The sequence below is a fragment of the Anastrepha ludens genome, chromosome 6, assembly GCF_028408465.1.
Source record: "Anastrepha ludens isolate Willacy chromosome 6, idAnaLude1.1, whole genome shotgun sequence".
Classification (NCBI taxonomy): domain Eukaryota; kingdom Metazoa; phylum Arthropoda; class Insecta; order Diptera; family Tephritidae; genus Anastrepha; species Anastrepha ludens.
In genome coordinates, this window is record NC_071502.1 from 18,539,566 (window position 1) to 18,557,042 (window position 17,477).

Here is a 17,477-nt window from a genome sequence, read left to right on the forward strand (position 1 = left end):
TTTTTTTAAAATATGAAGAGTTTAAGTTTTGGATATTATGGGTTTTAACAAAATTAGGAAATAATGCCTTTAATATCTAGGATGACATTATCGGTAACTCTGTATTTTTGCTATTTTATTTTTATTTATTTTTATATAAAAAATTAATTTCATATTAGTCAAAGTAAATGCCGGACTGAATGCCGAAATCTCGGGATTACTTAAATAATTTTGTTAAAATTCTTACGGTTTTTGAATTTCATAAAAAAAATTTTGTTTCAAAGTAAATCGCAAACTTAGTCCCGATATATCGGGATTACTTTGAAAAGAAATAATTGTATTTATGGTTTGTATAAATTCTTGCAGTTATTGAATTTCATAAAAAAAAGTTTTGTTCCAAAGTAAAGCCCGAACTGCGGCCCAAAATTTCGGGATTATTTTGAAAATAAATAATTTTATTACTTTAAAAAGCTGAAATTCTTACAGTTATCGAATATCAAAAAAAAAATTTTTCGTTTCAAAGTAAATACCGGACCGAGCCCCGAAATCTCGGGATTACGTTAAAAATTATTAATTTTAGTTATGGTTTGTTTAAGTTCTTACAGTTTTGAGTTTCATAAAAAAAGTTTTTTTTCCAGAGTAAATCCCGAACTGAGACCCGCAATGCCGGGATTACTTTCAAAATCTAGGATTACTTTCAAAAGTTCTTACAATTATCGAATTTCATAAAAAAATGTTGTTCCAAAGTAAAGCCCGAACTGAGTCCCGAAATTTCGGGATTACTTTAATAATTAATAATTTTATTTATAGCTTGTTTAAATTCTAACAGTTATTGAGTATCATAAAAAAAATTTTGTTCCAAAGTTAGTCCCGACTTAAAAGAAAACTACTTTAAAGAAAACCCGAAAAAAAATCAGAAACAAAATTGTCCGCTAATATTGGCATCTTCACCAAGTACCTAAGCACCAATAACAGCAATTTTGTTGCGGTTGTTCTCAAATGGCTAATTTTTCAGCTTTTCATTCGTACTGTCGCCTTTTTTCTCTCTCTCTATCTCTCTCGCTCGCTTAAATTACAACAAGTCTGTCCAAATTTAGTTTATACTTAATTACCTATTAAATATTTTTTCTAAATTTAATCATTGTTTTTGTTTTTTCACTACAAGTGTTTTTTTAACTTAAATTTCACTACAATTCTTAAATATTTGCTCAAATATTTAATGATTACATGTATTTGTGTATTTGTTTGCGTGTGTGTTTCTCTACAACTTAACTTATTATCAGTAGTTCCTTTCATTTGTGGGTGTGGGTGTGTATGTATAAGTAATTCCTTAAAAATTGCAACTTCCAGAAGTGAATTGGCGCAGATCTCATCGAATGAAGAAATGTGCAAAATACTGGCACACGCGCACCCAATTCGGCGGTGAACTGGTCATAAAGGAACAGCGCAACTCCGCCTACTACTCAGTTTTCTTTCAATGCCAGTGTGGCACTAAATGCTGCTTGCAAAGTATCCTCCATTTTCGTGCGTTCGCTTGCATTGTTCCCAGTTCTTAACAATCACTTTTTTTGCCTTCGTTTTTAGTTATGTATGGAGCTTTGTTTCGTGCGCGTGCCACCAAATTGTCGATTCAGCTGAAGCTGCGGCAAGTTTCTAGCAGCGGAACGAAACGTAGGACGTTGATCTGCAACATTTACAGCGTTTGAGTGCTTAAACTTTAATGCTTTCACTTCCTGCTGAACATTCGTCTCGCCACCTTAGCTCCTCCCCACCTCACCAGCTAACGACTCAATGCGCTCCGTCCGGTGGTGCGTGTAACGTTGCAAAATACCACAGCCAGCTTTGCACCTGCCCACTCATCAACTGTTGCGCCAACTACTTCAGTTTGCGTGTTTACGTGTGAGTTCATGTGTGTGTGTGTGCGTGTATGGATGTGTGTGTGTTCAGCCACAGCTTCATCTTCATCTCGTAATTTTACTGAGAGCGCGTGTTGCATGCGAACTTCTTGAGGTTACGCCACTAATGCTAATGCTTCTCAGGCTGAGACTGCGGCTGCTGCTGCGGCTGTGGCTAGCGTAACGGCTGTGGCTTTGACAGCAATTATTATTGCTGCTTTTTTCTATTCGACTATTGCATCTGTTATTAGTTGCTACTTTACGCTCTGTCGTTGGTACTACATAGCTGACGCCGCTGCTGCTGCTGCTGTTGTTGTTTCGGCTGCATTTGGCGGCGCTCCTTGTGGCCACAGTGAGTATCGTTGCTGTCGCTGTTGTTGTTGCAAGGAAATGTTGCAAACAGCATGTGAAAATGGTGAAGAGCATGCAGCAAATGCTACAATAGAAATTGCCGCTGTACATGCTGCTCGAATTGTGTTGCATTGCGGCAGGATGCTCACCTGAAACGAGTCGAGAAGGGAAAGGAAATATAAGAAAAGTAGATATGAAGTGAAATGTACGATCATGAATAAGTGAACAACTGTGCTATACACCATTTGATATACTTAAGAAACGAATGAATGAAAGAGGGCTACAGGCAAGCCTTGCTGGGTAATAGATGCATAAACTACCACTGACGTCCGTACCAACATCATCTAAAGAGGTGAGGGCCGTTAACAATACAAGCAAACCCGGATGTTGCGCTAAGAATGAACGTGTAAACAGTCAGCACCCACTACCCACTCGTTTTGCCTTCTTAGAGCACATTAAACGCTTAAGCTCTTGACTGCAGAAGAAACAACCACGAAAAAATATAAGCAACTTGAATTACTCTCATCGGCAAAACTGGCGTGGAACCTCCATTTACTCAATGAAAATTATTTCACGTAAGTCATTCGTTAAAACGATTTCAATGATTTCGAGACCATCCCTTTTACTGGACACACGTTTAAAGTCACCGAATCAGGTCCACATTTAAATCAGATTTTGCATCTCTATCTGGCTTAGGTACGTAGAAGTGGCAGTCGGTCTTTAAGCCAACTCACTTAGACAGTTTCTGATCCATTGTGCTACTACGGCTGCAATTTATCTGCTACTCCTCGTCAAACCAGTTTGTTTTAAGTGCAAGCTCATTGATCCAGCTGACACTTATATCCCTCAGGTCCGCAGCATCATTTAAGAAGCCAAAGTATCTGAATCCAGTGGCATACCCCGCGAGACAGTAACAGAGAAGGTGTCTAAGAGACTGTTCTTCCTCCTCATTCTTGCAGCTTCTGCAGTAATCGAAATGAATTACGTTCAATCTTTGAGCACGCCGACTTAGGAGGAGTGCCTGTGATCAAAGTAATTACCATAAAGACGTTTTTCCTTGACCGATTAAGTAGCACCTTTGAGCGCCCGACATCCCATTTTGGCCAAATTATTTTTTTAGCTTTACATGTCAGACTAGCAACCCATCTCGTGCTGGCTGAAGTGACAAGGAGACTTGCACCAGGCAGTTTTTAATTTGAAAAGGTTATACTTACAATCTCCATACCAAGAGGGAGGCTAGTCGTAGTGCCCGCTCTCGTTTATTTGTCTGCCTTACAATTACCTGGTATGCCACTATACCCTTGTTTCCATATCAAATGAATGCGGACATATTCCACCATCTCGTTAAGAGACGCCCCGCATTTGAGAGTAATGAAGGAATTAGTGCCAATCCCACCACGAGATTAAACCTCCGCTTGGCTATCAGAGTAAATATAAACTTTTGTAAAGGTTCTGCCATTTTTGCCTAATCAGACCTGTTAGAAATGTATGGATAAGATATTTTAAAAGAGGTCCTCAAATAGGTCAAAAAAAGGCCAGACCGGGTTGCACAACCGAAGGTTTTAAAAAAAGTGAAAACGGCTAAAAATTCACCTTCATTTTTATTATTGCAATTTTTTTTGTTAACAATGTTGTGAGTCTGTTTTCAAGGCACAAGGCAACCTGCAAAAACAGAACAAAAAATTGTCAAAAATCAACGCAAATCTTGAGCTACCCAGAATTTATCTAAACATGAAAAGGTGTGAAATTTTCATGGGAATTTGTTGAATTTTTTTTTAATTTTGTACAAAGTTTGGAACCTTAAGTTAGGTGAGTTTTTAATTTGGAATAAACCAGATTTCCATAAAAAAAAGAGAAAAGAAAACAAAATAAAAAAATATTAAAAATTAGCGCGCTGCTATTATTGTGAACACAAGTGTACATACATTACAAATCTCTTCAAAGTTACACTTCTACACAACAACAGCCACAAGTGCATGGGCGAAGCATTGAATATGAACAGAAGAAGAAGGAGAGTTAGTCGATAAAAAGCTGGCTAGTAAGCTTGCAGCGGCAAGGCACTCACACGCACACATACAAACATTCACACACATAAAACGTACGCATTGCATTGCACGTTTATTGCATTCGACTGCTGCCGCATTTACTGGCGCCACTCACCTGCATCCGTTCAACCCATGCCAGCCAAGCCAACTGGAAGTGGCTGATAAAGCAAATGGCTTTTCGCATTTTTCAATGTATTTTTGTTTTTTTGTGTTCCTTTTTCCCCGCAAAATGTTGTAGCTTACAAAATTTGTAACATTAAAATGTTGTTGCAGTTGCAAACACTGTGTGCTAGTTTAGTTTTGCAAATATTTTTTTATTTTTTTTTTTGTTTTTAATTTTTCTGTTTAGTTTGGCTTTTGCACACAAAATGCAATCTCAGTGTTTTTCTAACGAGTTTTGTTAAAATCGTGACTTTTGTTGCATTTTCTAGATGCTTTTTATTTTTTTTTTTGTTTTTTCTTTTTTATTTTGTTGCTGACTCGCATCCTTCCTGAGTTTTGTTATGTTCACTTCGATAACTATGTTGCAGTAGCTGCTAATTGGGTCACACATTGGCAACATTTCAGTTGCAATTATCACAAAACGCAAGTGCCTCGATAAGCGAAAAAAATCGGTATTGCTGTGCACTTTGTGTGCCGTCAGTGAAAAAAAGTTTTCGTGCACACATTTCATCACCTATTCTGTATTTATAGGTGGCGCGTTTGTTCACAACAGTCAATTTTTAAAATTTCGTGAGTTTCCAAGAAATTCGTAAATTCGAATGACCTGTCACCTTTTTCTTTGAACGCACTTTATATGTGCTGATATCCCAGAGTTGAAAGAAAAATAAGAGGCATGCATTAGGCCGGGTTAATTTGTATGGAACTCCTCGCAGGTTCGGGCTATACACAAAATTATGAGAGAAAAGGTTAGTAGGGTATAATTCTAAAGGCATTTTCGAGCTCAACAAATACAAAGATCGTCTCTATACTTTCACTTACTTAATTAAGTCATTTAATTTTTTAATGTTTTTAATTTTTTTAATATTAAATAATGGCAAGTAATACGCTGTACGCATGTAAACGAATGCTGGGCGTTCCTTGGGGTCTATCAGCCTCGGCATATTTAATGCTATTGGAAAGGATTCAGCGACTCACTGCTCTGTGCATAACAGAAGCGATGAAAACCACTTCAACGGTGGCGCTGGAAATGATACTTAGCTTGCCACCTATTGACCTCATGGCGGAAAACCTGGCAGCGAAATCTGCGAGGAGGTTAGTGACTGCTGGAGCACTCACCTGTAGAACCTTCGGCCACAGCTCAATAGGAAAGAAGAGTTCAGGTGGCACAGACTACATGACTCCCTACTTTAATTGGGAGAGAAGGTTTCGTACTACAATTGAAGAAGAGGGATGGCACAAAGGCATGAAACCTGGCCGTAGGACTTTTCACATCTCCACAGATGGCTCTAAAACTTTAGATGAAGTGGGAGCGGGCATTTACTGCTCAGTACTAGGGATAAGGCAGCCTATCAAGCTGGCATACCACAGCAGTATTTTCCAAGCGGAAGTAGCCTACACTAGAACAAGAAAGAACTCAACAATTAATATATACGTGGATAATCAAGCAACAATAAAAGCAATAAGCTCATATTGTATTAAGCCCAAAAATGTTCAACGGAGCAGGGAGGCCATAAAAAGACTAGCCACAAACAGTAGGCTGCATATCTATTGGGTACCTGGCCACAAAGGCATTATGGGGAACAAAATAGTAGATGGGATAGCAAAAAGCGCTGTTAGACTACCACTTGAACAAAAGAACGCATACCAAAACCGCTAAATACAATGTGCAATGAAATGAACGACTGCATGAAAAACCTAGTGGAAGCTATGTGGACTAATTTGACCACACGGAAAACAACAAAAGTTATTGTTAGAACTAACGACAAAAAACTGACTCAATTCGTACTTACGCTCTCGCGGACTGCAGCACCATCAAAGGTATGGTGACAGGTCATAGTCTATTGGCTGCAGATGCTCACAAAATAACACGGGAAAATGCAGGAAATGCAGAGAGGGTGTTGAGGAAACTTTAGAACACCTTCTGTGCGTCTGTTCGGCATTATTAAAAGCGCGTTTAAAATGCCTGGGAGCCCTATTGCTTGAGGGTCTGGAGGACGTCTCAAAAGCGGATCTCCCAGCTCTGCTTAGATTCGCCAAAAGCGCTGACATCCTACATGATGTCTACTTTCAGTATTCTTAGAGGTTGGTCTCCATCTGGAATCGCTAGAGATCAAAAGGTCTATGCGTGGCTTATTGCCAACCGGGCTAACCTAACCTAACCTAATTTTAAATATTATATTAATATAATATTTCTCACCCTAAATATTTTTCACTAATTCTTAATAAAAACGAAGACTTATGCACAACGAAAACTTAAAAAAATAAATGTTCCAAACTGCATGCAAAATAAAATATAAAATTTTTCAATCAGAATTTTTAGAAAACTTCCTGGTATGCAGTTCAAGAGCCTATCCAAAGTGAAGGTTTAAATTTTCCATAATCGAATTGCAAAGTGGCTGCCCTTTGCCCTCGATAGCCTCACGGATTCCATCTTTAAGGTCTTGAATCGACCCTGGGCTGTTGGCGTAGATCTTCTCTTTCACGTGGCCTCAAAGAAAAAAAGTGCGTGTAGCATAATACACATAACAGAAGTGGAACTTTCAAGGCCGTCAAATAAAGAGGGAGAGACCCGAGAGAGAACGAGAGAGAAAGAATATATATCTAAATAAATTCACCACATTTGCAGAGAATACAAATAGACAAAATTTACAAAAAACGGACCGGTCGACCAGTGTAGGTAAACGCCGGACACAAACCGTGGCAACCGCCGGACAAATAGTGGCGCGCACTACTCCGAGCGTTTATCACCCGCACAAACGCAGCGATTCCAGGACCGCAGCAACGGCACAAATTACCGCATGGCAATACCAATAAACCCGATGCGAGTGGATAAGCCAGGAAACGGAAATAAGCGCCAAAAATTAGGCACCAAAAACAACGCCAAAAAAATTGGGACCAAAAAACGCCCCAAACAGTAGGCAGCATGGAAATATAACTCCAAAAAGTAGGCACCAAAAATATATTTCCTACAGGTTTAACCAATAAGCAATGCCAGAAAGTAGGCAGTGTTATTTCTCACTAAAAATTAGCAACCACAAGGAAAAACTCAGAAAAAATAGCCTAAAGTGTATCTAAGATATATATAAGGTATAGCTCTCTCTCTCCTTTTCCTCTACATTATATCTTTTTTCTCTCTCGAGGAATGAAAATGCCCAAGACGTTGCATGGCCTTGAAATTTTACTCTCCACTCTCGCTCATCCATCGACGCCTATGAAACATCACTGCAAAAAGTCACATAGTTTTTAATCACAAGATCTCGGTGGCCAATTGTGATCACCTTTTTGAGAGATAACATGGTCTGGAAACATTTCCCGTAAAAGGTCAATGGTATTGACCAATTCGAGCCATAAAAAATCGTTAATCATCTCTCGATAGCGCAGTCCATTCACCTGTGACACCTGCTTTTGGACAACCCTTTAAATACAAAATTTGATTTTGAGTGGTTGAAATCTTTATTTTCATCTTTACGCGGTCCACTGCATGTCTATTTTTAAGCTTCAGCTGTTGTGCTCACAGGTGTGAAATATGAATGGGCTACGACGCCATTTAGCAGAAATTATAAATTTTTCGAATGGGTGATTAATTTTGCGTCATCTTTTACAGGACAAATTTTTATGAAAAAATTGGATTTTAGCTCGAAATAAGTTCGAGATTAACATAAAAATAGTTTTTAATTTTGTGATACGTAAAGGGTGATTAGATTGGAGATACTTTTTCCAGGTACTTGGATGTACTTTTCTTTTGACAGATCTCGCATGACTACTGTCATACTGAATACATAATTTTTTTCAGTATTTATTGACATTTCATCAAGGAAAGACTTTCTTCTCAACAATTTTCACAAGTCGTTCAATCGTATTACGAAAATTAACACTCTGTAAAAGGTGTTCATCGCGCGTTCAGGCCGATTTATGGTGTTCAGCGATGAGACCCATTTTTGGTTTAACAGCTAGGACAATAAGCAAACTTTCCACATTGGGTTGAAGAAAAACCTGAAGCTATTTAAGAACAGGCATTACATACATTGAAAACAACCGCTTGCTGCGGCCTGTGAGCTGGAGAAATCATCGGCTCATATTTATTCAAAAACGAGTTCGGCGTCAATGAAACAGTGAATGCCGAACGCTGTCACGCCATGATAAACAACGTTTTGATACCGGGAAGTGAAACTCGTGATCACCATAATATCTGGTTCCAAGATGATGGCGAATGGTGTACAATTTATCTGTCGTCTCGGACCAGTGGAATGGCCACCAACATCGTGTGATATCGCAGCTTTGGACTTTTATTTGTGGGGGTATGTAAAGTTTGAATGCTCTGTGGATAAACCAGCTTCAATTGAGGAATTTGAAGCCAACATTGCCAAAGTTATTCAATAGATTCCGACCAAAATCTCCCAACGAGTAATTCAAGATCAGTGTTTATAGATTACCGAATAGCGGCGCAGTTGCTGTCAACATTTGAAAGGCTTTTAATCCCTTTCAAATGTTGACAAATGTCAAAAATGATTCCAGACAAAAATAATAAAGATTGACCAGGTTGCTCAATTTGAATTTTCGTTGTTTTATTTGTATTTAAGTTAGGTTGACTTGGCTGGCTGAAAGTCATCACATGGCCCTATTGCTCCTTAGTGGTACCAAATGGAGCTTTACCCTTACGTTTCTTTATTTCTATTTACATTTATTTCAATTTAAATTCCGATACCTCAAAATTCATCACCCTTTATGTATGTTTGTAACGAAAATTTAATGAAGTTTAGAAGTCTCGTTTAGGCAGTCCCCTTAGTTGCAAATGCTTAGCTCAAATTTGAAAGAAGTAACAGCGTACGCTGTGAACTCCAAAGGAGTTAATTCGCCCATATAAAACCAGAATCGTTTTGTGTTTGCTGCAAGCCTACCAAACCTCTTAAAGCATAATAAATACTGAAAGTTATTGTATTTATATAAAACTTAGAAAAACTAAATGTATTTACCTCAAAATAACAGTTTTTCCCTCGGCTTGCTTTGCGCTTACCTTTACAAAAATTCATTAAGTATTAATCCTCTTAAAAATGATACACAACAGAAAGCCCCAAGAGAGACTGCATGCGAGTAATTATATGCCAGCTTGCTATCTTTAAATTATTTATTAAGTATCATTGCTAAAGTACTTAGGTAGGTAGCAGAAATAAACGCATGAAGTACCTAAGTACAATAGTATACGAAACGAAATGTTTTTGACCCTCTGCCAAACGTGAAGGCAAATGCAGACAAATGCAGAAGAGAGAGTCAAATGAAACTTAGGGGAACGAAAGTTGCAGTAAAAACATTTTCATAAAATGCAAAATGCGAAATGCCAGCGGCAATTGAACTTCTGATTGAATTACATAATGGAAAGCAAGTAGACGTCCCGCCCCGAAAGAGATGGGAATTTGCAAGTGGTTGAGTGAGACATGAGCGAGTATTTGCGCCTAGGGGTTGTGTACACACATTGCCAATTGCAGAAGCAGCAGCAAAACGGTGACCACTTCAAAAGCACCAAAGGCTTGAATGCATTGTTGGGCACTTGAAACACATACCCTGGTGGAAAATGCAAATAACTCCGCGCAAATACCAATGTTCAGGTTGTGGTTCTACTCTTCTCCGCGGAGCATTTGATGAGGGCTGAATTAGAATTTCAATTAGAATTTCAATTAGGGAGCGGAAAAAAAATTCACTAATTTCATTTGATTTCTCTGTTTTCTAGTTTTTAGTGCAGATAATTTGGAGGCATTTTATTTTGACTCCAATTGGACTCCTTTGTACAAGATTTAATTCAAATTAATCTTGGGAAATATTAGTTTTGGGATTCCGTTCAGGTATTTTTGATGTTAAAGAGAATATCGGTAATGTCGAAAATGTTGATAAAATCACAGAAATAATCAAATATCGACCATTAATTTAATTTTAAGGTAGTAGCCCGGGTTCAAAAAATCGATTTTTTTTTACATTTTTCGGAAGAAAAGCATCTTAAAAATATACTATGACGATTTCAGACAGAAATTTTAATTATTTTTAAAGTTATAGCTAAAATAAGAGAGCGCGCCGTAGGGTGTATGAAAGCGTGTGACACGCCAGTAGCAGTTGATCTGTTTTTCTCAAAACCATGTTTTAGAAAAATTCGGGGAATTCCTGACTCAAAACTATTCAACCGATTTGGCTAAAAATTTAACCCGTTGTTCGAGATACACATATCTAGATCACGGTCCTTTAAAATATTTAATTTTTTAATAATAAACTACTTAATTTAAACAATTTATGAAGAAAAAAATTAGATTTTGAGAACTTTTTCACAAGTCCGCCATTTTGTTTTTGTTTTTTATTTTTATGTATATTTTATGTTCGGGACCTAAAATAAAGTCTACATAATAATAATCTCTTTGAATTTTTTATTTCAAATGACTTTGGAAGGCTGTGTGTTTCCCCGAACCAACTCATCTTTTTTTTAAGGACTCCACTTTGACGTCAAAAATTATAAACAAATTAATATAAAATTAACTTTAAAATTTTTTTTTATATACTTCAAAACACCAATAAAAACATGTAAAAACTTTAAAACGATCGCTTTTTATTTTCTGTTTAAACAATATTCATGAAAAATCGTTGAAATTTCGGTCGTTACACCGGACTACTACCTTAAGCGGAGGTGCAGAATCTGGACAGTACGAGTATTAAAGATTTTATGACGGAAATTATTATATTTTTAAGATATTTGGGGTGTTTATCCAAAAAATGCAAACGGGGCTAGAGTGGGTTTTTAGTGGGTGAGTCGAAAGACAAGTCCCATACTTTTCGTCTTTCACTGCTTTTTGCCACCTTTAGAAAAAAAAACATGTTGTTTAAGGTAATAATAGATTCTTCAAAGCACATTTTTCTAGAACAGACTCGATGCAATTCACATAGCTGCGTGAAGAAAATTTTGCAAAACTTAAACAAAAACTTAGATTATTCACTTCTGTGGAAGGATATATTCACTAAATAAGCATAGGAAAATTACCAACTGTTTTGCTGCCATTTCGAAGTTTGGCACTTGGAGCAGCTCCGATTGGATGCTATTTTTCTGTTAGGCTATTTTTCATCTTGACGGCTAAAAAATATACAGTCCGCGACAAATGACTGCACATCAACACATTTCTTTTTTTGGTTTTATATAAAAGTACCTATATATAATCGTTGCACATAATCATTGTCTAGCAAAAACAATATAAGTACCAGTCTAAAATTTTGTATAGAAACTATAAAAATTCCAGTTTTCAAATAAAATTTCTTTAAAGATTTTTTGTATGCCGTCTTATTGGTTGGTTGGTTAAAGTGGTGATTCATTCAGAATCTAGACTGTATTAGATTAGTTATTAAATTTTTTCCCAGTTTGAAACTTTAACAATAATTAGAAAAATTCGAAAAATTCAGATAACGAATTCAAATTTTTCAGTCAAAAATTAAAAATAAAAGTGGTACGGAAGTTCATAGCTTATCAAATTTTAGCGCAATTTCTTGCACGATGGCTGGTTTCCGGCCATATCGCCTGTTAAATTCTGGTACCGTAAAATGAAAGTTTGAAGTTGTTGAAAAATTCAAAAAATTTTATAATTTTTTCTTTGCCGATGTTGTGCATTTTCTCCATACAACGAAATGCATAAAATTTTATTTTATATGGAGACGCAACGTCGTCAGAAAAAAAATTCCCAAGACTCAACGATAATGTTGAGTCACTTCGAGTTCGGATTTTTTTATATCAAAACTAGCAAACCCGGCCCGCTTCGCTGGGCACACTTAAATAGAATAAATATAGTTTAGAACAGAAAAGATATGGTTTTCATATTATTTATTTCTTTATTCTTCATTCAAGTGCTTTGGCATAAACTACTAAAGCATTCACCAACAGCTTCCAATTGATATCCATATTGTACAAACACATTCTAGGGTCCAAGTGCTGGTCTCTACCTCGAGACCCTAGTCACGGAGCGGCATGAAAAATACTCTGTACTAAAGCATTCACCAACAGCTTCAATTTGATACCCATATTCTACATACACATCCGAAGGTTACCCGGGTCCACGTTTTGACCTATATCTCGAGCCCTATCCACCAATAGGCATCCAAACTATACGTAAACCATCTTCAATACCTACTTAACAATGTGTTTTGGTTTAATTCGGTGCAAAGACACGGCCGGTTAGCGAACACACACAAAAAGTTGAATTTATTTTATATATAAGATTTAAGAAGCTGTGCTCAAAAAATTTTATTTTTGAATTCTTATTAAAAAATTAGATTTTGCGAATTTTTCGAATTTTTATAAATTTTGTAAAAAGATAGTAACTCAAAAAAATAATTGAATTAAAAAAATCAATAAAATTATAAATAATAAAAATAAATATGAAAAAAATAATAAAATTAAAATGAAAAAAAAATATATAAAATTATAAAAATTATTGTAAAATTAGAACAAAAAAGAAGTTTGTAAAATTATTGTAATAAAATTGTGAAAATCAATAACATTATAAATAAAAAAAATAAAAAATAAAAATATTAATAATATTAAAATTAAAAAAAAAGTTAATAAAACTATACAAATTATTGTAAAAAATTTATAAATAATAAAAAATATATATAAAAAAACAATAAAATAAAACAATAGAAAAATATTAATAAAATTATAAAAGTTATTGTAATAAAATTATAATTTATAAAAATAAATAAAAATAAATATAAATATAAAAAATGCAATAAAATTATAATAAAAAAAAATTTATAAAATTATAAAAAATTATTGTAAAATTAAAACTAAAAAAAAAAATTATAATTATAAAAATTATTCCAATAAAATTGTGAAAATTAATAAAATTATAAATAAAAAAAATTAAAACAAGTTAAAAAAAAATCAATAAAATTAAAAAAAAGCATTGCCTAAATAGTCAAAACTCGTCAAAATTATGTCAAAAAAGTTAGCGAAATAAATTTTTTATACAGCAATGCTAAAATAACTTAACTTTGCTGCAGATAAGCAGTCATTACTTCCCGTAACGTAAGCATACAAGGGGCGCAAAATTAATTACCATATCAGAAGATTTTTACTTTTTGCAAATGGCGTCGTACGTCACTCATATTTGACGCTTGGGAAGTAAACAACTTCAGTACATAAATAGACCAGCGATAGAGCGCGTAAAGCTCAAAATGTAGATTTCCATCACTCTTCAAAATGATTAAGACATATCTTTATTTAACAAAAAAAAAAAAAAAAAAAATTTCAAAAACCAAATTGGATGATTAATTTTGCGCCACCTCGTATTTCATAAATACTGCAAAATTATTAAAGCCCTTCTTTATTTAACAGAAAAACGTTAATCAAAAGTTAAATTGGATGATTAATTTTGCGCCTCCTTGTATTTCGTAAATACCTAAAATTTATTAAAGCACATCTTTATCTAATAAAAAAAGTTAATCAAAAACTAAATTGCATGATTAATTTTGCGCCACCTTTTATTTCGTAAGGACTTCAAAATTATTGAGGAACATCTATATTTAACAAAAAAAGTTAATTAAAAACAATATTGGATGATTAATTTTGCGCCACCTTCTATTTCGTAAGGACTTCAAAATTATTGAGGAACATCTATATTTAACAAAAAAAAGTTATTAAAAACAAAATTAGATGATTCATTTTGCACCACCTTATATATAGACACTGTAGATCTACAAAAAATAAGTCTCGCTTCTTCTTTGCATGAGTTTGCACGGGTAGTGGGAAAATTGGAATGAGCGAAAAGTAGCTGGTGTGAATGGGCAAATGCCACTTGGCTGTAGGGTATGCCAGCATACAAAAGACTACAAGAAAACAATAGCAAAATCATCATTAAATGATCACTTTTGTAGCGGCTGTAGAATTGTGCTCGTACAATGCTGCCACGGAAGTGCTGCCCTTACAACAATAACAATGGACAACTATAAACAAAAACGTCACCTGTGACACAAAGTTGCCAACAGCATCAAAGACAACAATAACAATGCAACAAAACAGAAGATGCTACTTAGAGTTTCTCACAGTCACGACTGGCCGCCTAACTGCCAAGTTGTCTAACTGACTATGCGGGCATAAAAGGGGGAATAGCTCCTACTAAGCGCTCGAAAAATTGGCCATCGCGCAGAATAAGTAGAAAAGTGCAGGAAATGCAACGCTGCATTTGAATGAAAACCATTCGCTAGACACTAAATAAGCAAGTGAATGGTGAGTAGCTGGGAAGCTGTGTGCAGTTGCTAATGAGAGTGGCGCTGGGCAAGTGATGAGGGAGCGGAAGCGCAAAAACTGTGACTGCTTAGAAAATGAAGTTATCACAGAGGCTACAGACGTTTTTAGTTCTCAGTTTATTTTGCCATTTGAAGCTTGACTTCACATTAAAAATTTCCCAGTAAAGAGTAAATATTACAAAAAACTAAAAATAAAAATAAAAATTAAAATAAAAAATGTCACAAAAGCGCAAAGACGTATTTTCTAGCGTCCATTGTGACGAAATACAGGCCACATTTTAAGTGGCCTGCCAAATGACTGCATTGCTTGGCAACTATCAAGCTGCTGGCCCGGCATTCTGGGTATGCTACAGCATTGCCGCGCATCTAAAGCGTGTGACAGCCATTTTCTTACTTTGTTTCGGGTAATCGACCGTTAAAGCGGCTTCCATTTACTTTTGTTTGCAATGTGCAATGCGTTTTTGTTTTTCTCCTTTTACCCCCAGCATAGCTTTTCAAATTCACATCTACTCCACTATTGCCACGAAGAAAAGCTGCTTTCTTGCTGTGCACTCGGAAGGAAAGCAAACATTTACACACAAGGCATTTACAAAGAGAGAAAATAGAAACAAAAAACAAAAAAATAAAAAAACATAAAAAACTGCAAAAAAAGGTAAGTTGTGAAAATAGTGTAGTGGCTGCATAAAAGAAACCATTTGGCACAAGTTTATTTATCGCTGCAGGCGCCTCAGTTTCCAGTCTTCGCACTGCACACCAACACACGCATACGCCCATGTGAGAATTCGACGCACTTAAGTTGGCACAAGAAGTCACATGAATATGCAGCACACACACACACACACACATACAAACACTCATACGCTCATACTCACTTAGTTAAGTGTGCATTTATCTATGTGTTGTGTAAATATTGGTGGGCAGTTAATTATTTTTAGCAGCTTCAGGCATTTCCTGTATATTCAGGCATCCTTTGTGTCGTAATGTCGAAAATGTATGCGCACCACTTTAATACTTGAACGCTCATAAATAAAAACAATTAAGCTAAAGGCTATTACGTCGATGATATTATTTGTCCTCTTTCAGTTTTACATAAAACTACTGCTGAAAACAACAACAACTGCAAAATAAACTATGATGCAAAGAGCAAAACTTAGACAAGCAGTTGAAATGAATAGAAAACAAGCAAATGAATTTGAATTCAGATGAGTAGAGTTTTGTATACCCAAAGTGCGCTCAATATACTACAAATATAGTTATCGGGGTTTTCATTAAGAACGCCTGAGCTGTACCATAATTTTTTTTTTGGTTTTCAATGCTCAACGTTTTGACACGTTTTGACTAATTATTAATTTATTTTTTAACTTTAATGACTTTTATAGTGATAAAGTCCATTCTGAAGGGTGGTTAAATTTCAAGGGCCGATGCTGAGTGTAAACCACACCTAAACGTCAAATTCTTTTCTGCATTTCATTTGATATTTTTCAATTTCAGACTAACTGAATTTGAACCATGGAAAGATACATAATCGAGCCACGCGTTAAAGTTATTTAGGCCTATTATGAAAACCTATTATGTATAAGGCCTATTATGTCAAATCAAAATGCATATCGCACACTTCGTGAAGAAAATCATCTTCAGTGATGAGGCACATTATCACCCCGGTGGATTCGTCAATAAGCAGAACTGCCGCATTTGGGCGAATGATAAGAGTGTTTGCCGAAAAACCAATGCGCCCACAAAGAATGACTGTTTGGTGCGGTTTATGGGCCGGCGGCATCATTGGGCCGTATTTTTTCTAAAATGAGACCGGTCAGGCAGTTACTGTGAATAGTGTTCGCTATCGTGAGATGATAACGAACTTTTTATGGCCCGAATTGGTAGATATAGATGTGTAAGATATGTGGTTTCAACAGGACGGTGCCACTTGTCACACAGCTAACGAAACAATGGCTCTTTTGCGCGAAAAATTTTAAGGCCGATTAAATCTCACGTCGCGGCGATGTCAATTGGCCGCCAAGATCATGGGATTTGACACCGTTGGACTTCTTTCTTTGGGGTTATTTGAAAGAAAAGATGTACGTCGATAAGCCAGTAACAATTCAAGAGCTAAAGGATGAGATAATTCGGCACATTAACGACATAGAACCTCAATTATGCCTCAGCGTCATCGAAAATTTGGACCATCGGATGGAGGTGTGCCGCTGAGGCCGCGGCGGCTACTTGGCCAATATTTTGTTTTATACGTAATTGAGCCGTACGAATATTATGATAATAAAGAGAAATGACAATAATTTGCTAAAAAAAATTCTATTTTATTCAAAATTAATACCGGCCCTTAAAACTTAACCACCCTTTAGTACGACAGGCCTTACCATTTGAGTGTAAATCCAAAAGGTCATTTTAGGGTTCAGACCCCAGGATTTACCCAAGAGTTGTTTTGTTGTCGAAAAGTTTTTCGTAGCCTTTTTTATTACTGAGTTAAGGTGGCGTCCCAAGTGGATTAAAGAGAAAATGAGAACTAGTTAAAACTGATCAAAATGCCGAGGTGCTATAGAATCTTCGCGAGTTGTAGGTACATTGGATTTATTGGAAGAAAATGCGTAACAAGTGAAGGAAAAAAATTAGAAAAATCGGTGAAATTTTTGAGCTACTTGAAAGCTGCATTTTATTACACTAAAATTGATTGGGTTGTAAAATTGCGTAATCAAATTTTGTTCTCCATTGATTTCTACGATATTTTTCATGAAATGAACTGTGTATTTACATACGAAAAATCAAT

At 35.8% G+C, this 17,477-nt stretch overlaps 1 protein-coding gene across 1 annotated transcript in view; it reads right to left on the reverse strand.

The window, feature by feature from the left end:
• Positions 1 to 1,228: 1,228 nt before the first annotated feature.
• LOC128865717 (uncharacterized) overlaps positions 1,229 to 17,477 on the reverse strand; it is a 109,239-nt gene continuing 92,990 nt past the window's right edge. Inside the window, exon 6 of the mRNA XM_054106000.1 lies at positions 1,229 to 2,374. Coding sequence (XP_053961975.1) covers positions 1,941 to 2,374 — 434 coding nt within the window. The 3' untranslated portion in view covers positions 1,229 to 1,940. The remainder of the gene's footprint in view (positions 2,375 to 17,477) is intronic.